General features: G+C 29.1%; 3 protein-coding genes across 3 annotated transcripts; 2 read left to right on the forward strand and 1 right to left on the reverse strand.

Annotated features, from left to right (window-relative positions):
* Positions 1–10,036: 10,036 nt before the first annotated feature.
* Positions 10,037–15,776, reverse strand: LOC145763603 (septin-11-like). Its single transcript, XM_082575088.1, has 12 exons — positions 15,681–15,776; positions 14,824–15,001; positions 14,529–14,582; positions 14,170–14,303; positions 13,784–13,872; positions 13,484–13,601; positions 13,003–13,092; positions 12,368–12,464; positions 11,848–12,013; positions 11,648–11,780; positions 11,412–11,522; positions 10,037–11,334 (listed from the first exon to the last, which is right to left on the reverse strand). The coding sequence occupies exons 1-12, from the start codon at positions 15,741–15,743 to the stop codon at positions 11,269–11,271; spliced, it is 1,299 nt and encodes a 432-aa protein (XP_082431214.1). The 5' UTR covers positions 15,744–15,776; the 3' UTR covers positions 10,037–11,268.
* A 919-nt stretch (positions 15,777–16,695) lies between these two features.
* LOC145763602 (HEAT repeat-containing protein 6-like) lies at positions 16,696–20,305 on the forward strand. The gene has a single exon (XM_082575087.1). It carries the CDS (start codon positions 16,696–16,698, stop codon positions 20,008–20,010), a length of 3,315 nt encoding a protein of 1,104 aa, XP_082431213.1. The 3' UTR covers positions 20,011–20,305.
* Positions 20,306–20,811: 506 nt separating this feature from the next.
* On the forward strand, positions 20,812–22,875 carry LOC145745921 (DNA repair protein RAD51 homolog 1-like). The gene is made up of 7 exons (XM_082564105.1): positions 20,812–20,972; positions 21,058–21,195; positions 21,261–21,378; positions 21,494–21,585; positions 21,682–21,890; positions 22,304–22,433; positions 22,570–22,875. The coding sequence occupies exons 1-7, from the start codon at positions 20,898–20,900 to the stop codon at positions 22,813–22,815; spliced, it is 1,008 nt and encodes a 335-aa protein (XP_082420231.1). The 5' UTR covers positions 20,812–20,897; the 3' UTR covers positions 22,816–22,875.
* The last annotated feature ends 76 nt before the right edge of the window (positions 22,876–22,951 follow it).

The raw sequence follows: 22,951 nt of genomic DNA on the forward strand, positions 1-22,951 counted from the left end.
TATACGTCGTATATTCCGCATTGTTTATCAAACTGAATATAAAGATTACTTAGCATACTAATAACTTCCATTGGTGAACATTGTGAACAAACTGAAGTGAATCCGACAATATCGGAAAATAACATCGTTACACTCTGTAATAATATAAAAACGCTGTATATAAAATTAGGTATAATTATTAATAAAAAACTACGAAAACATTTTGGAATCCTTATAAAAAATCCAAAATTATATTAAACTAAGTTAAACTAAAAAAAAAATTTATTTTAAAACTAAAAAAAAAAATATTTAAACTTATGTTTTTATTATTCAAAAAAAATGTACATAAAATTATGTTTAACTAAAAAAAATTTAAAATCATTATACAAAATCCCCACTAAAAATAAAATTAATAAAATCTTAAATTTGAAACTTGAAACCAAAAAATAAAAAACCTTAAAAAAAAATCCATATTTTTGTTAACAAAATAACACAATTATATAAAAAATAGACCAAAATTTTTTTTTAATTGTTTACAATTATTAACCTTTAGTTGCTGGGCTTTTACTTGCTTCCCCATCCATAAATCTTCAGCCACGTGAGCGGGGAAGATGGAGTAAAGAAGATCCACATTTAGCCTTCTTTCCTGTTCCAGAGCCATGTTGTTCTCCTCCAGTGTTTCCCTGAAATTCACAAAATTTAAAATTGTAGGAAATTATTTTTATTATTTATTTATCCTCGATGTAAGAACGCTCGCTTTTCAATCTAAATTAAGGTAAGTTTGTTGCTTTGGGTGGGTTTTAAGTAGACTTAGTTACTTTGATGCACAATTTGCCTGTTAATATTGCCTTATTATTGTATCATTGGCCTAATGAAAAAGTATTGGTGCCTAATTACGCATTTATATAGAAGTGGTAGGAACCTATGTCAAATTAGAATTGATCTAAAACGTCTATAATTAATATATAAACTACAAAAAATCTTTAAAAATTTAATTAGCGACCATAAACAGACTGAAAATCAAACATTATGGCACCAAATGTTGAATAAATTTTACCTTAATTTGTCCATTCTTCTTTTTAAACTCTCCTGGGCTTTCGCCTGTTCTCCTACGAGTATGACGTCACGAGTTGCGTCATGAATTGGAATGTCCGAAATAAAAATCCCGGTGCCTTTCAGTTCGTCGAGTTTTCGTAAATTCGGTGACCCCATAAATAAAATAAAATCCCCCTTGTCGATATTCAGCATTTGGCCTCGAATGTCTATACCCTAACAAGAGAAGATTTAATTGATTTTTTTGGAATATTATAAATGGAAAAATCATGTAAACTGTCAGTGCAAATGCAGGTATAATGTGTTCATCAATATATCGATTTAAATGAGGCTAAAACTAAATTCCATTTTTAGAAAATTAGTGTTACAAAAAGTATTAAAAAATTAGTTTTTTTTTCTTACGTGTAGTAATGTTTTTCGTCTGTCTGCTGATGTTTTATGGTTAATTGAATCTCCACCCTTTAATTGAATAGTATATGGCTCATTTAACAGCTTTAGAATCCAAGAAAAATCGTCTTCGTTTTCGCTTTCTTTTACTGGGTAGGTAATTCGAAAATAATCTTGGAATTTGGTTTTGGTTAACCCCTCTCTTGCCCCATACACGACCTCTGACCCTAGCTCGGGGGTCATAACCCTTAAATAGGCTAACCCTATTTGAATCAAGTTCATGTTTCTGTCGAATACAAGATGAAAAGGGAATGCTTTACAGAAATTTGTAACACCAATTTTACTTTTTGGGTTGTTTTTGGTGTTTTTTTGAATGATATTTTGAATAGATATTGGTGAAACATTTAACACATTGCCCTGCAATGAGTTGTTTCTTTTTCGCAGTGAATAATGCTGAAATTTTTGAATTTCTGGGTATTTTGGTTTGCCGTTCAACACGTTAATGTTAACGTCCGAATACTTTCTACATTGAATGTTTCTTGAGCTCAGGTTTTTTCTCTGCAAGGACGCAAACGGACACTTCTTAACCCCATTGTTACCATTCGTTAAGTTCTGTGACGTCACAACATTATTAGCAATGCATTTTTCTTTGTTCATTTTACTACATTCGTTTGCAGACGTACAGTCTAAATAAAAAATCGATAATATTCACTAAATCTCTAGTTTATGAGTTTTCGGGTATTATTTACAACGACGAAACTTTATTTAACAACTTTGGTGTTGTAGTTACAAAATTTAAGTATCAATTAATGATTAAACATGATTGTAACTTAACTATAAGCCCCTAAAACTGGCATTTTATACTTTGGTTGTTAAACTTTAGAATTTTTAGTACATACCACTTTTAAAGCATTAGAAATACTGAAAACATTAGAATAAAGCTATTTATAAACCGTATATTAACTTGTACTATTTCTCACTAATTTTAAGCCTATATTTTTAACTTAAACACAAGAATCTGATGTTAAAATATTGGTATAAACAACATCTTCACACTAAAAAAGTTAGTTTTTACTGTGATCTATACAATACATTCCACAATCTAGTTTTAACTTACCAGGCTTACATTCAAATCCTTTCTCTGTCCTGCAGCTTTGCTGCATATCTCCCAACAGTGATATTGATTCTTGCCTGGCAGAATTTTCTTTAATTATGCACCTCACCTCTCCGTTGTAATTATTATTCACGGTTTGCTGAGTGTCTTCCATTTTCCTGATGCCACGCCAATCCCGAGGGTTTAGCAAATCATTTTCTTTTGTAATCAGCTGCGTCTTAATTCCATCATTAGTATTCATTTTGTGTTTTTCGCTGGCAGTTTTTATGTCGCTGTTAAGTTGCGTAAAATGACAATGTGTATTGTTACACACTTTCTCTTTTTCTGGTGCCTCGTTAAAATGCATTACTGTCAATGCAGGGTCGGTAAAGCGCCTGTTAATAGCTCTATCATGCTTGTATTGTCTAGTTTTATGTTCGTTTCCATTTAAACTTGAGTTAATAACTTTATTTTTGGTATTTTTGTTACCATTTCTCATTTTGTTACTGCTTCGTTTTTTCTGACTTTGTCTTAACGTAATATTTGATTGACTGAACAATTTTTCTTCGTTTGATATTTTACAATCGCTTTCTGTGTGAGATAGGGTAGTTAAATCCACACTTGGTTGATTTAATGAACCTTTGTGGCTTAGTGACCTCGTGTTATATTTAGGTTTTTCATTTTCTGAAATCTTGGTGGTCAAATTTTGAAGAGTAATACTGTAAATATAAGTGTCATTAAATTGTTGATTTTGTGGCGAAAAGGTTACGTTGCCATTTCTCCTATTTCGCTCTTTTGAAAAATTTCTCAATCCATTTTGATTGTTTTCTGTCAAAAATTCGTTATTGACATTCCGTCGTGTAGAATTAATTATTTCTGTACAGCTTCCAAACTGTGCTTCAAATCCAGTTTTTAAATCTTTAAGGCTGTTATTTTTGGGCAAAATATTTTTAAGTCTTTCTAAACTTGTTGAAGCAGAAACAGAATCCATTTTTACTTGAATATCAATTTTAAAAATCAGTTTTGCAATTTCTTTAAGAACCGAAATGATTAAAATTGACATACTTGGTAAAGAGGTTTCGAAATTTATAACTAAATGCTTTGAAATGTCAGTAACAGTTGTGTTGTTTGGATACTTAGGGTCGTTATTAAATTCATTTGGTTTATTATATTCTCGTGAAAAGCATCGAATTGAGTGTTTAAAATTATTAGTTGAGCCCAAATTAAATTTTTTAGAATCTTCTGCGTTGGCAAAAAACTGTTTTAAATGCGTTGAAAGACCTGAAAATAAATAAAAAATTAAACTTACTTGAAAAAACTTTAAAAAACTTTAAAAAGCTAATAAAAAAATGTAAAAAATATTCTTAACTTAATACGCTTTAAAAATATCGTGCAATTTTTAGAAAAAAAATGTTTTAAGTTTAACTATTAAATATTAAAAAAACATTGGCACTTTTTGCCATGTAAGCAATATTAATTTACAAACCGCCCTCATATAAAATATATTTATTATTTATAGATTAAATATTTACCAGCATCGTATTTCAATATAATTTATACACTTGTCAATATAGTGGAAGTATATTGAATAACAACATACCGTTGTCATTCTATTTTGTTTAATTAACAGCGCTATGACACAACGCATTTTATAAGGTCAATAAACTCAAAATAGCTATATTCATAAATATTTATATTGGATTTTTATATAGTATTTCAAATTAAATATAAAAATGTCAATTTATTATTTTTATAAATTTTTTAAAATATTTTTTTTAAATGTAATTTAAGTTTTAAATTATGTTAATTTACTGTTTTCGTTTTTTTTCGTAAAAATAATAATGTATTGGGCAAAAACCGTAAAAGTAATAAGATGTAAAAACCGTTAAATTACCAAGAACAATATATATTAATTATTAGAATTATAAAAAATAATAAATAAAAATCATTAGATGTTTTAATTAAACTTAAATTTAAGACTAAAAACCGTAAAATACACATGATTTAAAGTTTTTAAAAATCATAAAATGCAAAACCGCACGCCATAATATTATGTAACATTATTGATTTTAATTTTCCAGGGAATCAGAAATTTAATTTACCGTCTATAGAATTAATGAAATCTTCGAAGCATGGAGAGATAGAACTGAGAGAAGACTTGTTTGTTTGGTAAGTTGTTATTGCCATATCTCGACCGAATTGATCCAACAATATGAAGAAATTAGTGTCTGTAATGAATAACAATTACAAATTTTCATTGATTTTTTATTCTCTATTTGAAATTTTTTTTTTTTTTAATTTTTGAAACTGCAGAAAATTATACAAAAACAAACACACGAAAAAATAATTAAATTACTCCTGTTTTGATGATACATCTATTTTATTACCCTTCAATAACTGTCCAATAATTCGACGTTAGATCAAAATTAGGCTAAATAATCCAAAAAAACAAATGTTTCTGGAACAAATAATAACACAATTCTTACTTAAAATCTGTGCAAGTAAATTGATCATTCCCATTATAAGTGATTCGTCAAAAGGTTTAGATCTCAATGCCTCGTCTCTTATAGACATCGGTGTGATTGGAAGTTCCCGTTTCTGAATGCCCCAACACATTTCTAAACCAACTGGAAATTGATCTTCCAGTAATTTTGGGTCGTCCAAAGCTATATGAACGTTCAGAGAGTCTTTAATTGCTGATCTACATAAAAAGTTATACTTTAACCATATTCTAAATAATTTAGGCATATTTTTATATAAGTATTAATATTATTCATCTTTTCTATATCCTTAATCCAAGCCTATTCTATGCATTTTAATAAATTATTAATGCAAGTGTTCGATAACTTTGTTATTGATATAAAACTACTACTTAGAAGTTTCTCCCTTTAACAATGGTATGTAAATGCTACAAAACACTTTTTAAAAAAGCATTGAAGATGCTTTAAGCCTTTGGAAGACTTAATGCTACGTTTAAGACAAACTAGATTAAAAAATTTGCAGCTGCGCGTTTTAAAAACTGACTCCAAAAACGTATAAAGTTTCAAGATTATATAACCTTACACAGGCTTGAAAATAATACATACTATTAATTTTTAATTCGACCAAAAAAATTGATATATTACCTTGCCGTGTTATATATATCTGTGTTATAATTCGACACAAACTTGAAAAATGTTCTTCTTATAAAAAGTTCCTGAAAATAAGTTTAACAAGAATGTATCACTACAAATAATAATCAAGTATATAAAATATTTAAAAATGTATCAACAATATAAAGAAGTAAGGCCAAAACTCAATAACTTTTATTAAACAAACCATTACAAACCAACTATTACCGATGGCATGACCAAATTGGTCAGACATTCCAACAAAACGGAAGTTTTTACAGGCACTGGTTCGCTTTCTGTTGATTTTCCCCTTGAATTTTCAGAAATTAAACCCAAGGGCTCAACTTCAGTGCTAGGTCGACCACCAGTGTAATATCCTTGATCAAATCTCTCCGACAAGTCTTTGGTTTTGGTTGGTGTTAAACTTGGGACCAAAATTGTCATACCTGTATAATTAAACAATGTTGTATAAGATCATGTTAAATTTATAAAAAATTAAGAGTAATTAATTTTGTATGTTTACAACTGGTAGTTTGAAATACATAATATATTCATAAAAAGCAAACAAAATTATAAAATTAATGATATCTTAAACTGGTACAAAACAGCTTTAAAACCAAAGCTAAATGAGCGAGGAACTCCTAATTTAAAAGCTGTTTATTAATTTTACTTCGAAGATTTAAGCAATATAATCTAGTAATTTACCAACACTTGATCTTCGTTTGTGGCCATTTGGTTTAGCAATTGATGTCGACATTGTGCTTGCTATATTACCAGCGAACACGGTGTTTCTTCGCCCTCTTCTGCCGGGAAAAATTGAAGTAGCTTCCGTAGGCGAGGTATTAGTTTCCTGGGGTATAAGTTCAGGCACTTGCAGCTTAACGTCGCCTCTAAACATATTTCAACTGTTGTAACTCTTGATATTGGCTCAATACACAAAAACCAATTTCTGATGCGTATATTATTATGATCTTCGGTACAAAACTAAAATAGTTTAACAACTTTTAAACTGTTATACAAGCTAAGTTTGCTTGCAAAATCAACAAACCACCCCCTTTTTAATGCTGTACATATTGCATAACTGAGGTGTATTTAAGGCTCGTTAATAGACCACCTATGAAGCGCCATTAAATCATTACAGCGAGTGTATTGTAATTTTACAACGTGTGATTAAAAGTTATGTGTCGAATAATGTCGTAAAAAGCATTTTTACGCTGCACCTGTATCGTTTTAATATACCACAGAAAACTATTACTTTTTGCAGTTTATTACATTTTGTAGAACACTTTTAACTAGACTTAACTATTCTAACTAGCCTTTTTTTATAGGCATACATTTAAAGTTCATATTGGGCAAAAACATATTTGTTATATTTTGAATTGTTTTGTTTTTTAGATCACCCACATTGTGGTAATCCGTTTCGGCTCGTGGATCAAAATCCCTAATTTTCGATCAATCTATCATTATTTTAACACCATTTTACGAGCCTGATTTTTAAGGGTAACGTCCCCAAAAACAAGTTTTAAAAGTAACCTATCACCTGTATATATTTTTACCTATTTTATTTAAATTTTCAATAAATTTAAATTTAGTTCATCTTCAAGCTATTATAGCGTACTAATTATTTTAATAATTCTGTTATACAGTCTTAGTAATGTTTTAACCAGTTTTTAGAATAACTTTTACATCAAATCTGTATTAAAAGGCATTTCTGTCTGGAACAAAATCTCAGAATTTATCTCAACCTAGTAATAAAATAATTGCTTTACTAAATTAAATAAAAAATAACCAAATTACTAAACCCATTACGGCCTTACCGGAAAAGAAAAAAGGAAAATTTTTCGAAACATTTAACACAATTGTTTTAACATTTACGCAATCCAAATTTACAAAATGTTGGTTTAGTAAACTATTATAACCCTCGTAAAATATATCCTGACAAAAATTGTATTATTACATGGGTAATATAACTATGTGTTATACAAACTATGTGAAAGGCTACGCGGCCTTTAAATTTTAATAAAAATTAAATAATTAAAAACTTCAGTTATTTTTCTTATTTTTTGTATTCTGAGTTTAATTTATCTGCATAATTTAAATAAAATATTTATTTTCTGAAATTGATAATATTTAAAATAAAAAACAAATCGTTTGGTCATCGAATAGCCGTATTTGCATGGTCTCACAAATATTGATCTAACGGTGTCAAATATCTACGATAAAGCATTTAAATATGAAAATAAATAACGCTTAATCCAGTCACATACATAATACATGCACAAAAACAACGTTTATACTTTATTGATAGTAGTTTAACAAAACATTAAACACAATTTATGGCGTTAATGTTTATTAATTTCGCTCGTGAAATTCACAGAGCAAATATTACGGGTCATTAAATTAGAAGTTTTCGCATGACGTCAGCACAATTTGACGTCATTTATTACGTAAGCATTTTAACTAAAATATTTATTTCTCAATATTTATTGGTAAATAAAACCTGATTGTAGGAAATATTATTTTCTTTATAATTTTACCAGTTTTCGTATTTTTATTACACTGACGTCTTAAATTGACATTGATTGACGTCTTCTGTCTGTTATAAAAAAAACTAAAGCCTTATTTAAAATTTAAACTTTTTTCCAACCTCATTTTAAAACTGGATATCTCCATCATGGAAGATCTTCTTTTCTTCAGCCTCTCCATATTTAAAATACTCATTAAATCATCTTCTTCCTCAAATACGTCCTCTCCTTGCTCCTCCACGACACAGTGCTTCCGGAGGTACCTCGGAGAAGATCCAGCAAATCCCCGGGATGCAATCGCGGAGGTTTTAAGATCTTCCCAATCACCAAAATCTCTTAGTTCCATGAAAAGTGGAAGTTTGGATAATGGGGATGCCGGTGATTGTGATTCCATAGCTTTTTTTACTTGATTAATTTTTATATTTTGTTGCAGATTCTATGTTATCTTATTTAAGAGTTAGTATTAAAATGTATTTGTTTACATATTCTATACACTTTAACGTAAAACGAAAACCGTTTGAAGTCGAAAGGTTTGGACAGTTTAACTTAATGACAGCTCAGAAGACAATTAACTCAACTTTCAATCCTGAACAACTTAATTTTTGGCAACTTAAATCAAAGACAACCCAAGCCAATGACAACACAAGAAACCACTCAACTCTGTGAAATTCAACCCTGGTAAACTTAACCCAATACAAAGTAATCCAACGACAATTTGGCCCCAACGAACTAACCTTACAATACTCGGCTTTATTTGTTTGTTTATTTCAATAAAAAAAAATCCAGCGACGGTTAAGTTGCGTAGGTTTTTCAGTTAAATCGACCAGTAACTTTAAAAAGGGTGTTGATACATCCAATAAAAAGGCAATTAAACAAGTAAATCTAATTTTGAATATAGTAATTTTGAAAGCTCTAAACGTTTCAAAACGCCCAAATTTTCTACAACTTAAAACTCTACCCCACAAACTTATTAACCTATATAAGACTTATCTCTTATATCTATGTCCATTTAAGTATTGGTCAACAGAAGAACATTATACGATTACCAATTACTAAACTTTTAATTTATGTTTCGCAAATATTAAATTTTAAACTAGTATGTGTACATCGCTAAGTTAAGATTAAGTCAAAGTTTTTGATTTACTGCGAAATAACAGCGAGGGTAGCAACAGGTAAAACAAAAGATTTAAAGTCGGCGCACATCAAAGGTTAAACTTTAACAAACAACACTTATTAAATATCGCAAAGGGCTTTGTTAAATCCAATTTTAAAAGGGCAATAAAAAATAAAAACTATTTATAAAAAAATTACACATATATTAAGTAATTAACATTTAAAAGAAAAATATGTATAATATGGAAAAAAATTAGCGGTTTATAACCTAGATCGAAGTAAATATACAACTAATAATATTATAATTATGATTTTTTTACGTCTATATATTATATTAAAGCCTAAAATATAAGATAATTTCTTACCTTTTTACGAATTACATACGATTAAAATGGCAAAGCATTAACCAATTATTTAAGACAAAATAACATTTAAAAAAAAACTTAAAAAAATTGCCGTTTTATTTTAGCATTTAAAAAACGCATTTATAAGTTGTAATATTTATAGAAAAAAATATGTTTCTTAATCACGAGGTAATTACAATTATGACGTAACAACGTAGACGCCTAATTAACAATAAACCTTAGTTTTTCTTCTTAAAATACGTCAAAAAAAACTTAATTAATCAAAACTGAAAGTTGTTAAAATTATTTTAATCCCAAAAAATTTTTGTAATTAATTACATTTGTTTACATTATTTTGCTTGAATTTTAATACCATTTTGTCGCTATAAATTATACCATTTCTAACTAAGTAAACACAAATATGTAAGAATGGTTTATTTTAAGTGTAAAAATGTTACACATATTAAATGGGTTAATATAGAGAAGTATAATACATATTATGCCAGCGTTAATATTAATTTTTTCTTAATTGCGGAATAATACAAATCATATTAAAATCAGAATTTTTAGTAAAAAAAAAAAAAATTTTTTTGGTTATTTTGAGGTACAAGTTAGGCTAAATAAATATAATTTTTTACCAAGTTTTAGAAATAAAATGGATTTTGATGAATTGCTAGAGTCGAAGATTTTAAATTTTTTGCACTATGATATTCCTAATCCGAAAAGTAATTATTGAAGAATTGCGCTTTAGTGACATCTAGCGTATGAAAAATATTGCCATTTCAAAAAAAAAAACACAAGGCAGCAAAAACGCAAACAACAAAAAAAAATCAGTTCTGTGATACAAAATACAAAAAACTTAATAACATTAGACCTTAAAAATTGTAATACTTTGTAAAACATTAATGGCATATTGATTTTCCCAAAACTGTTTAAATTTTAGGCAAGAAAATGCTTTTAAAGATGTCATAAATTACATAGTTTTGAAGCAGTACAAATTTTCAGTACTTTTATCAAAAATTTTCAATATTTTTCGACATTTTTAAAACAAAAAATAATGAGTTTTCATAACTTTAACATTCTTGAAAATATAAAAACATGCTATGTACATAATAGGGCGACATACAATATAAATGCTTCAATATCAAATACACTTGGCCTATTAGGAATTATTATTAGATATTTGTATATAAAATGTATATATAACGCTGAAAATTTTTTGCCCAAAAATTATCCTTTATTTATCAGTGGATATATCAGAATATTGTTTAATTTTATAAAACGATCACCATGCTGTTTTCTATATTTTTTTTAAGGTATTTTTAAAGGCAGTAACAGCTTAGTAAATATGTTAAAAATTTTGACTGCGCGCATTAAAAAAATTTGAATTTTAGTCCAAAAGTTTTTGGCATAAACTTTAAAAGTCAGAGAATAATAATATGGCAGTTTGGTAATCAGTTTAAATTCAACATATTTTAAAAAATATTAGAAAAAAATATATAACGTTATTGTCAATTTAAATTTTCTGAATCTAAGGCTCAATATATCTTACTATAGGTAAATACTTAAGGTTAAAAATTTTTTAGATTTGTTTTAAATTTACAGATTGAAAGAACAATACAAACTGCAAGTATGGAAGACTGTGAGCTTGAGTTAATTTTTTTTTATTTCTTTTTTGATGCTTTTGTGTGACCCTGACCTCCTCCCGCTGCATTTATTTGCTGCTCAGCCTAAAAAAATTTTTTTTTTTTTAATTTTTAAATATATATTTTTTTTAATTTTTAAAAAAAAAATTTTAAAAATGTACTTTTCTTTTCTCAAAGTTGTTGATATCATCCTGAAGAGCTTTCTTTTTGTCCTCCAGCTTCTTTTTCTCCTCCATGTGCATCTTCTTTAACTTATCGAACTTGTCATGAAGCTAAAATGAATGTTAAAAAAATTTTATCGAAATTAAAATTTTTTTTTTTTTATCAAAATTTTTTTTAAAAAATAATTTTTTATTAAAAAATAAAAGTTTTAATAAAAATTTCTTTTAATTTTTACCTCTTTTTCTGACTTCTTTAATTCTCCTTCCTTATCTTTAACTCTCAGTACAAACATTTGTCTCATTTCATCTTCTTTCCTTTGTAGCTCATTCAAATGTTCATTTCTCTTTGATTCATAAACTTCTTGTAAGCTAAAAAAATGAAAAGTTAAATTTTTCGCCAAAAAAAGTATTAATAAAAAAAAAAAAAAATTAAAACCTGAAATTTTTGTTTGAAGAGTCGTCAATAAATCCCATATCCGTTAGTTTTGATTTTCTGTAAAGCTCGTAATGTTTGGTGTGAGTTTTCTCCCTCAAATCCTCCATGTTTACTCTTACTAACATATCCCGTAACTTCACGAAGTCACAGTGGTTCTCATTTTCAACTAAAAACAAAATGAGTTTTAAAAATATGTTTTTTTAGACAAAAAATAACTTGATTTAACCCTGACATTAAACACCTATATATAGAGGAACCTGATGGACTATCTACACACATATATATATATATATATATGTAATGTATGTCCAATTTATAGGCCTACAAATTAAATAAAACTGCTGTTTGTGGTGTGCAGGCAAATTATTTTTCAGTCGGGGGTGTATTACGAGTATATTATCGCAGACAAATATAAGTTGAGCAAATTACAACAATTAAAATGCCGTATGAACAATTTATTGTTTGATTATTTTTATAATTATTATTGTTTGTTTTTTTTGACTTCTTGATGAGTTTTTACCTTGCACAGTTCCCCATGGATATTGTCTTGCTTTCACCATCTTATTTCCAAGTTTAATTTCCTCAGTTGAGCCCACTACTGCAAATGGGAGGTGGCTCTAAAAAAACAAAAAAATAAAATTATTAAAAAAAAAATTTTTATTAATTTTTTTCAAGTTATTGGTTTTAGTTTTTGATTCATCTTAATCACTTTATTGTCGATTAAAAATTGATTGATTAAGACTTCCTGTTGTTTAAGATTGCCATAAAAATGATGACCTTTTTTGACAAAGTTGTTTAAAGATTATAATATTATAACAAGTCAAAACAACATTATAGTAATGCCCTTCCTTATTAGTTATATCTTATTGCCAATACAACATACTAATATGGGAAATCATGTCAGCAAAACTATTAAACAAATATCAATTTAATTAGCAAAAATCCAAAAAGACAAAATTTGGCACAAATATTTATCAAACATATCCACCATATTAATAGGAAAATTTGGCTCTACATAATACATTTATAATTAATATGTTTATTATATTATGTATATACTTCCAATATACATACTATGATGTAATAGAATAAGCATGTTTTTGATATGAGTCATACACAAACGTTGGTTTTAGATTAAATTTTAAACTTGTTTACATTCATTGAAGCATTCACTTCAGCAACTGTTTCGTCATCGGTTGGAAATTGATAAATTTGAACACCATTGCCTACAAGTTCGTTCATTATCTGGAAAAAATAATTTAATTTTAATAATAAAAAAAAATTTTGGACAGTCATAAAAAATGATCAGTAATTTTAACCATGTCCTATTAAAGAATGTGGGTAATAATACAATAAGCCTTAACCATCACAAATCTTAACACAATGGCAAACTTGGGTTCATGACATTTTATAGCTTGTTTGCACAAACAAAAAACTATTTATTTTTCTAATTATCACCACTATGTAAATGCACAGTTCATTAATTAACTTCAAAAAACTTTGAAAATAATTGGCAACAGTTTTGATAAATTAACATTCCATTGAAAGGGCAAAAACGACAAATAAAAGTTACACTATTTGACTGTTTGGTTTGCCTTCTTACACTTAAATTAAAGTGAAGTTTAAAAATCATTACCTTTAGTTTAAACTTTGGAAGTTCACCTTTCGAAACAATATCAGCTTTGGCAATTACTGGAATAATATTAACCTTATTGTCCAGGTTTTTCATTGTCAGTAAGTCAAGTGATTTAAGTCTAAATATAACAGAACAATTTGTAAATTTTTACTGCAAATTATAGGTCAAAAGGTGTCAATAATTACTGTAAAACGATAACATTATACTAATTTATATTATTTATAATGCCTTAGGGGCAAAGTGAAACATTTTCGAAAAAGTTAACATTTAAAAAAGTCAATTCTTATAAACACAACTCACCCATGGCCGGTAGGTGAAATAAAATACAAACAAGCATGAACTCTGGTGTCATGGTAACTGTACAGTGATCGAGATATTTTTAATTCCTCCTGTAAGTCAAAAATAAACAATATTTTATGTTAAAGTCCTCACGAACATTTTCGAGGGTATTTGAATATATTTTTATAGGGTCATACACTTTATCTTAAAATATGTATACCTTAATTCTTTAATTACTATATATAAATTGATAGGTTATAACACATATTTATCTGGTTATTTTTATGATTCCCACATCTTATTACTTATGATCCTACATTTTTGGGAAATCATACACTACACATAACACCAATATAATTTTAATATGCAACCCATGTAATTTAGATATATATATGTGCTTTACATACTTGTAAGTAGTTCTCAAATTGTTGGTTGATGTACTCAACAATTGGTTTGTAACTATCATCCTTATTTATTTGATCCCCAAACCCAACACTGTCAACTATTGTCAACTTTAATCGAACGTTACTCTCCTGTAGTTCTATAATCAATATATTCAATTAATTCCATGTACACAATGCATAAATTATGCTAATTAGGTCAAGTTGTATACTTTAATACATGAATTCTACACTATAATCTAGCCCTATTTTTCAGATATTACCATTTGCTAATTAAATCTATAATAACAAAGTAGTCAATGTAGTATAGTACAAAAATATTCATATTGCAAAATATGGTTAAATTTTAAAGATTACAAACTTACCATAAGTATTTGCCTTCAGTTTTACGCCAGGCATGTTATGGTGCTGTGGTTCATCTAGAAAAAACAATAAAATAATAAAACTTAGAAATTATAAACAATAGGAAAAATAATGCAACAACTTGTAAACAAAAAGTAGAGCATGGAACAAAGCAATTTAAAACTACAGTAGCACAAAAACACAAAAAAAAACTAAAAATGAGTAAAGAGCTCATATTTTAAAATTTTAAATATGACGCAAATTAATAATTTTATTAGAAAAATAATATATTTTATCGACAAAATGCAGAATTTTTACTTTCAAAGTTTGTGTTAAACAGAGTGTTCATCAAAGTTGATTTTCCAATCCCGGTTTCACCGATGCACAAGATATTGAAACAAAATCCCTGATTGGTTGCCTTGTTAACCAACTGGTCAGGTAAACTATCAAAACCAACATGACCTGATAGAAGAAGATTTCTTAGCTCATCAGAAATCTACAAAATATTTCAAATAATTAGATTTAAAATAAAGGTGAAGCTTGGAAAAAACATAAAAAAACTAAATTTAGAAGTTATAAAAATAACAATAATATATATATACTTTAAATGAAACAATATTAAAAATGTATTTGTAGCTTACTGAAAAATGTCATAGTTTTAAACACGACGTAAGTGTTATTAATTTTTTTAATGTATTATTGTGCATTATAAAATATTGAACAAAAATCATGATCTAATTATATAAAACAGGTACATAGATTTTGTTCATAGCTTAAGCTTTTTTTTGGTATATATATGTATATCTTTATCCTCGATGTGGGAAGGTCGAATGTTCGACCTAAAAATAGAGTAACATCAGTTACTCCAATCCATTCTCGAGTTGCCTTTTAGCAGTTTGGGATATTATATAGATTATAATTGCCCGTTAATTCTGCTGCTGATTAAGAGCTGGCTCAGCAGGAGTTCATACCGTTTATAGTGCCTTACTCAAGGGCGCTACAGCATGAAAGCAGTGGGGATTAAACCCACGACCTCAGGGTGGTGTAGCAAGTGTTCTTACCACTACACCATGCTGCCGGTTTCTTCTTGTTCATAGCTTTAACTTGTATATTACAATATGCAAGCTAAACAAACGTAATATATATATAAGATGAAATAAACAATTTATTCTCACAACATTGTTGTATGTATCACCAGATCCATTGAGATCTACTTCTTTGTTATCCATCATAACCATATTAGTTTATTTATTCAAATTTATACCAAGCCTATAAAACATGAATAATATATTAAAATATGATATACAAAGAATAGAAGTCTATTTACAAACGTTAGTCTTTCCGTCAAAGTCTAATAATTTTTATGCAAGTTTTGTATTTTCAAATAATCGTACAAAATTTACAGATTACACAAACTGAAAAAATTTGTAAAATATTATGTTGGTTTCTGACTTTAAATATATATAACACTGTTTTTTAGCCTAACAAACAACTTATTTTCACACTTTACGTTTTGTTTGCATTAGTTAAATAATTAACTTTCTGCCACTGTTTATTTTAATTTTCTAGTAGGCTTTGAAGGTAAACAACAAACAACTGTTGCGAATAAAATGAAGTTGGGCGTAGATAAAAATTGTATTTTAATGTTTCCAATTTTATATTTTCAACCTTTATCCTCAATTTGCGTTAGTAAACTATCTATAAACATCACAATTCAACACAAATAAAAACAAAAATTTAAAATTAATTATATACAACAAACAATTTATAATATTATAAAGTAATTAAATAAATCTTTTTCTTTTGTTTATTGGAAACACAGATTTCTCGGTACATTTTTTACCGGGTTTGTGTCGAAAAATAATTGTTTTAACTAATCTTAATTGCATGTTTAATCCTATTTTTAATAGTTAATATTTAAATATATTACTAATAAGGTAAATTCCAATTGTTTTTTTTTTTTAATTCTTTAAGCACATTTGAACAATTAAGAAAAATATAAACCACAATAAAAGTACCGGCACATCAGTTTATTTGAATAGAAAATCCAGAAACATGCTAATCACATTACAGAATGCCATGTGCTTTTTATTTGTTTTTATGGACGTAGGGGAGTTTCTTTTGTGTTAACTTACTTTTGTACTTTGGTTGGTTTTGAAATATTTTTAAATTTTTAAACAGATTTGAAACATGGATTCTCAAAACGCTAACTTTAGACGATTGTATTTAAAATTGCTGAGCATTTCTCTAAAACAATTAGATGACGATCTCGTCCGAAACTTAATCAAAGAATTAAACTCGCTGGATTATAATTACAAGTTGAATTTTCTCACAAAATGGACATGCACGGATCTAATCTTGCATCTGCTAAATATTTTACAAGAAATATCACAACAGGAAGAAGACGTTTCCGCGTTTTGTAAGCTAATTGTAAACGTTGCTGCGAAGCAAGAAATCGTTATTTGTAGCATGTCTGTGAACGTAATTCTACATGGGTTAAAGAAACTGTGGTTTCAAACAATGTCTTTGGTAAACAAAAACCAAAACATGGAAATTATTGATGATGTCCTGGAGTCAATATCTGCGGTTACCTATGGCAACGGCGCATATATCTTACCAGAACTTATTGAATGGATAATTGGCTTTAACAGCAATGATGTTAACAGTATTCGAAATCTAATTTTTTCGACATACAGTTCGATGAATATTCGAAAGTTATGTTTGCAATGTTTATCTGGATTATGTTTAATGTCTGAAACAAGGGAAATGATTTCAGATAAATATCTTCTCCACTGTTTAAAGATTTTTATTCATGCTTTACAAGCCACTCCCTATGTGATAAAAGTAAGCAACTACAAGTTAATATTCTCAGCACAAAAAGGCATTCAATATATTTTAGAAGGTCCAAGTAATATCCATATTCATGATATTGGCCCACTGTTAGCTGTGTTGAAAAAGTACTTAGTGTTTGGCCTGCATGTTCAAGTCCACGATTTACCCGAGGTTTTAGAACCCCTTCTAATACCTGATCTAAAAAATGGGGACCAAAAATCAGATGATACTCCACACCAAAACCATAAGAAAAAGAAGAAAAAAAGTCGAAGAAAGCAAATCAAATTAGCTGAAATTAATGCAAGCACAGCACAACTAAGTTTAAATGAAAAATTGGGCAGTTCACAATTAGTAAACAAGCAAGAATCTGCAAATACTGAAGATACTGCCCCAACTGGAAAACCAATAAAACGATACAAACATTATGTGACAAATTCCGAATCTGAATACTCGGACACGGAAGGTGGACAAAGAAATAAAATGAACTCGTTTGCTCTTAAAATTCGCCAGAGATCCATGAAAAATTTATATGAAACTGTTAAAAAAACAAACAAGGGTGTCATGTTTGGATATTGGAATTCGTTTATACCCGACACTTCATCACCAAATAACATTTCTCTTCTGTCCTGTATTGTGCATGATCCCGCACCTAAACCCAGAGTTGCTGCTTTGCTGGTCATATGTGCTATGCTAGATGGTAGCCGTACATTCCTATCCTTAGCCACCAAAGAAACAGATGCAACAGCTTCATTTGTGTCTTTCTCAGCAATGCTTGCTGGCTCACTCCATGAATGTCATAGAACATTGCTAACAAGTGTAGCGAGAGAACGCTCACCAATTGTTTTAGTCCATTTGTTAAAGGCACTTTCTTCTCTTGCTGCCAACTCACCTTACAACAAACTTAAACCTGGTTTAGTAAGCAACATGATATCAACTGTTCGACAGGTTTTTCGAAGCATAAAGGACATTGACTGCCGTACTGCAGCTCTAAATATATTTTCTTGTATATTAAGCAATGATCCTGCTCTTGTGGAGGTTGCATGCTATATTACAGACACTGAATTCTTGCCCACTGCTTCTCTAGGGCGAGCTTGCTTAACAGAAGAGCTAACTGCAAGCTCAGTAAAATTTAATGAAAAGTCCTGGCTAATTGAAGATTGTATTTCATTATGCCCTTCTTCATCTGTTAGCGATGATGTTCCGGTGAGACTTAGGATAGCTGCTTTGCAGTGTATAACTTCCGCATCTAAAACTTACTTTGTTGTCGTTAAAAATTACATTGATCAACTTTGTGAACTGTTGGGTTTGTCCATGCAAGATGAGTATTCTGCTCTTAGGCTTCACACTTTTAAATTGCTGGAGGAACTGGGTTCAAGTTTATTAAAAAAGCAAAAATTGGAACCAGATCTATTTGACAAAAGTCTTAAACTATGGAACCACCTTCTATCAGGTCCAATTCAATCTGTTACTAAAAATGAGAAGGATTCTGTAGCACATAGCCATATTTGTGACTTCTTCTCTACCATAGGTCCTGCTGTATTTCAAAAACTATCTGATAACTTACAATTGTATTGCCAGACATTGTTTTTGGGGTTAACTGGTAATGATAATTTTTCTGTTAGATCGGCTGCCATTCGAACTCTAGCTGTGTTTATTATGTTTCCTTTTCTACGCAAAGATGTTTGTTTTGTTGAAGATGTTGCTGGATGTGTATTAAGATTAATGGATGATCCAGTTAACACAGTCCAATGTAATGCAGCATGGTCTTTTGGTAACCTAACAGATGCAATAGTGGTTAATGTTGAAGCAGATCTGAAATTTCGATCACAAATTAGCAACTCCTTACTTCTTAATCTTCTTAAAAATGCTGTGAAATCCTTCAACAATAAAGAAAAAGTAAGATTTAACGTAATGCGAGTATTTGGTAATCTACTGCGATTTTTTGATGCTTCATATGTAGCAATTCCACAATTTCGTGAGGCAATGCTAGAAGCAAAGGATGTTCTAATAACTGCAATGCTGAAAGACTCACTTATGAAAGTTCGGTGGAATGCTTGTATTGCTTGTGGGAATTATTTGAACAACACCAACTTACCAATAGGTGAAAAGGAATGGACAGATGATGTTTATAATGCTTTATCTACGTCTATGTTGTCCTCTAAAAATTACAAGGTTCGAATTAAAGCCTCAGTTGCCTTATGCTGTACAGTGAACAATGAATCATTTGGAACCAAATTTTGTGACACTTTTGTAAACTTAATTAAGTCTTTAAAAATCTGTAACAAAGAAGCTACTGATTTGGGAGAGTTCAAATTTAAAGACAAACTCCAAGAGCAGTTGCTTACTACTATTCTTCATTTGATTACACTAATGAAACTAAATGATCTTGTGTTAATTAACGGTACACCACAATTTAAAAATGAATTGACAACATTCCCCAAAAATCAACTAAATCGATGGTATCAAATCATTTCCAATTGCGGCGTTTCTTCTACTGAAGAGCAACAACAAGAGGTTTATGTTGCATTGGGGCAGTTTACTGATGCAGAGAAATTGTTGCTCTTTAAAAAAGCAATAAAACATTGGAGACAGTTAAATGATGAATTTAATCTCAGTTCTGAATATGAAAATTTAGGCAATGACCTTCAACAAATTTTCGAGTGTTCCACATAATTTATTCCTTAATCTTTTTGCTGTTATCAAAAAACTAGTTCGTTAAAAAAATAATTTATAGTTGGGCAGTTACTTGATATATTTAGTTTAACTTATGTTATTTATATTCTGTTGACTGTAACGCTTGTTAATTGTACTAAAAATAGTTTTTAGTTAATTATTTTAATATTCATGTAATGTCATATTTGTTATAAAGCTACATGCATGTTTTATATAATTTTGCAAACAATTTTTTATTTTAGATTTATTAAAAAACATGTTCCCTTTTTACTTCACTTATTTTTTATTGGTGCATGTTGACAATATTTGTTTTGTTTATTTGTGCTCTGTATCAATAAAATATCTGTAACAAAATAGATTTACTTCTTTTAAAGGGTGGGGCTTGATAAATTAGTTGTAGGATTTAAATAAAAAACATAGGATATAAAAAGAAACCTTTTAAATAGGATAACTTTTTCTAAAAATGTTGTGTAACATCGAGGATAAATAAAAAACAGCTCAGTTACTGATCCTTATCAAAGCGCGCGAAATTTGTTTACATTTGTTGTCTTTTTTTGGATTTGTTTATATTTTTAAATTAAATATGCGGGTTGTTATCTTAGTTATTATTGGTTGCTTTTATTTTTAACTAACGATTTACTAAAGGAAAAAATAGTGTGGGTACATATTTAAAAATAAGCGTTTTAACTTTTCTTTAAATAGCGGTTACAATTATCTTAACTAACAAAAATTCTACATACTAAAACTGACCTATAAAAATCCACAAGACATTAATTTGACTTACTTTTACAAACAGAACTGACGTGCTTAAGTTTTAAGCCACGTAATTTTATTTATATTTAAACCTGATAAGTTTAGCAAAAAATATATATTATCAAACTGTCAAAATGCAACAAGAGCAAATCATAAATGAAGCAGAAGAAGATGATATTGCTGGACCACTTCCCATTCTAAAACTAGAGGTTTGTACTGTATATAAATACTTTTGCAATTTAAATTATGTATTTTTGATGTTGTTTTATCTGTTTTTTATGATTTCGATTTTAGCAATGTGGAATTAGTGCAAGTGATATAAGAAAACTTCAAGAGCATGGATATCACTCTGTTGAAGCACTTGCTTATGCACCTAAAAAGGAATTGGTGGCAGTTAAAGGAATAAGTGAAGCAAAGGCTGATAAAATAATTGTAAGAAATACAAAAACGGGATTTAAAAGGGTTATTGAGTTTTAATACAATGGTATATTATTTAGATTGAATCTGCCAAACTTGTGCCAATGGGTTTTACAACAGCAACAGAATTCCACCAGAGAAGATCAGAAATAATTCAAGTTACCAGTGGATCTAAAGAACTTGATAAACTCCTACAAGGTCAATATTATTATTATTTTAAATTTTAAAAAAATGGGTAAATATAGAGATTTAAGGTAGTTTTACTTTTTATTGTAAAAAAGAATATTTTTTATGTCAAAATTTTTTTTCCTAGGTGGTCTAGAAACTGGATCTATAACTGAAATATTTGGTGAATTTCGCACAGGAAAAACACAAATTTGTCACACTATAGCTGTTACTTGCCAGGTGAGTTAAAAGGAAAATATTTTAACATAAAAGCGTCTTTACAGTTATGCTGATTTCAATATAAATTTGTCTGTTAAATTACCAACATTTTTCTAGTTACCAATAGAACAAGGAGGGGGTGAGGGTAAGTGTATGTACATTGACACAGAAGGTACATTCCGCCCCGAAAGACTGCTTGCAGTGGCAGAGAGATATGGTTTAAATGGAGCAGATGTGCTTGATAATGTTGCTTATGCGAGAGCTTATAACACAGATCACCAGTCCCAACTTTTAATGCAAGCAGCTGCAATGATGTCAGAAACAAGGTCAAAATACTAAGATTTTTAAGTTTTTTCTTACAAATTTGAATATTTTTTGTATATATCTTTATCCTAGATGTGGAAAACATAGAGTAACAATTGTTACACCGGTTCAGTCTCAAGTTGCCTGTTACAGTTTGGGATATTATAGATTTTAATTGCCCGATAATTATGCCGCTGATTAAGTGCTGGCTCAGCAGGAGTTTATACCATTAATAGCACCCTACTTAAGAACGCTACAGCATGAAAGCAGTTGGGATTGAACCCATGACTTCATGTGGGGTAACAAGTGTTCTTACCACTACACCACACTGTCGGTACAATTTTTACCCTATAGTGTATGAGGCCCTTTTGTTTTATTAGGCATGCCTTAAATTAAGGTTATGTCCATTTAATACAAAACAAATATCATTTGTTAGGTATGCAGTTTTGATTGTGGACAGTGCAACAGCGCTCTACAGAACCGATTATAGTGGAAGAGGGGAATTATCAGCAAGACAAATGCATTTAGGAAGATTTCTCAGAACTTTACTAAGATTAGCTGATGAGGTCAGAGTTAACCACATTTTATTTTAAATTTTCTGTTATCAATTTGCAAATTTATCATTTACAAAATACAATTTTAAACACTTATTCAAGTCTACTTAAACACCCAATTAAAAATGTACAAATTTTGCATTTCTAGTTTGGAGTAGCTGTGATAATAACTAACCAAGTTGTGGCACAAGTTGACGGAGGTGCCATGTTTTGTTCTGATCCCAAGAAACCAATTGGAGGCCACATTATGGCACATGCCTCAACCACTCGCTTATACTTGAGAAAAGGACGCGGAGATACCAGGATTTGTAAAATATATGACTCTCCTTGCTTACCTGAGGCAGAGGCCATGTTTTCAATAAATGCTGATGGAATTGGCGACCCTAAGGATTGATTTTCACCAAAGAAACTGGACGATTTTAAATGAAATTTTGAATTTCCTGTTTTTACTTTTTACACTGAACTATTATTTTCCCTTTGTTGTTGTCATTTCATAAAAAATCTGATTTTTAAAACTTTTTTTTCAATAA

Source organism: Corella eumyota, chromosome 1 (assembly GCF_963082875.1).
Source record: "Corella eumyota chromosome 1, kaCorEumy4.1, whole genome shotgun sequence".
NCBI classification, from domain to species: Eukaryota; Metazoa; Chordata; class Ascidiacea; order Phlebobranchia; family Corellidae; genus Corella; species Corella eumyota.

Bases quoted from the DNA above. Each gene is read 5' to 3' on its own strand.
- LOC145763602 (XM_082575087.1), top strand. From the start codon at position 16,696: ATGGATTCTCAAAACGCTAACTTTAGACGATTGTATTTAAAATTGCTG.
- LOC145763603 (XM_082575088.1), bottom strand. From the start codon at position 15,743: ATGGTTATGATGGATAACAAAGAAGTAGATCTCAATGGATCTGGTGAT. The intron at 13,873-14,169 runs GTATGTAAAGCA...TTTGACTTACAG, and splicing joins AATTTGAGAACTACTTACAA to GAGGAATTAAAAATATCTCG. The intron at 11,781-11,847 runs GTTTTAATTTTT...TCATTTTTTTAG, and splicing joins TCTTCAAACAAAAATTTCAG to CTTACAAGAAGTTTATGAAT.
- LOC145745921 (XM_082564105.1), top strand. From the start codon at position 20,898: ATGCAACAAGAGCAAATCATAAATGAAGCAGAAGAAGATGATATTGCT. The intron at 20,973-21,057 runs GTTTGTACTGTA...TTTCGATTTTAG, and splicing joins TTCCCATTCTAAAACTAGAG to CAATGTGGAATTAGTGCAAG. The intron at 21,586-21,681 runs GTGAGTTAAAAG...ACATTTTTCTAG, and splicing joins CTATAGCTGTTACTTGCCAG to TTACCAATAGAACAAGGAGG.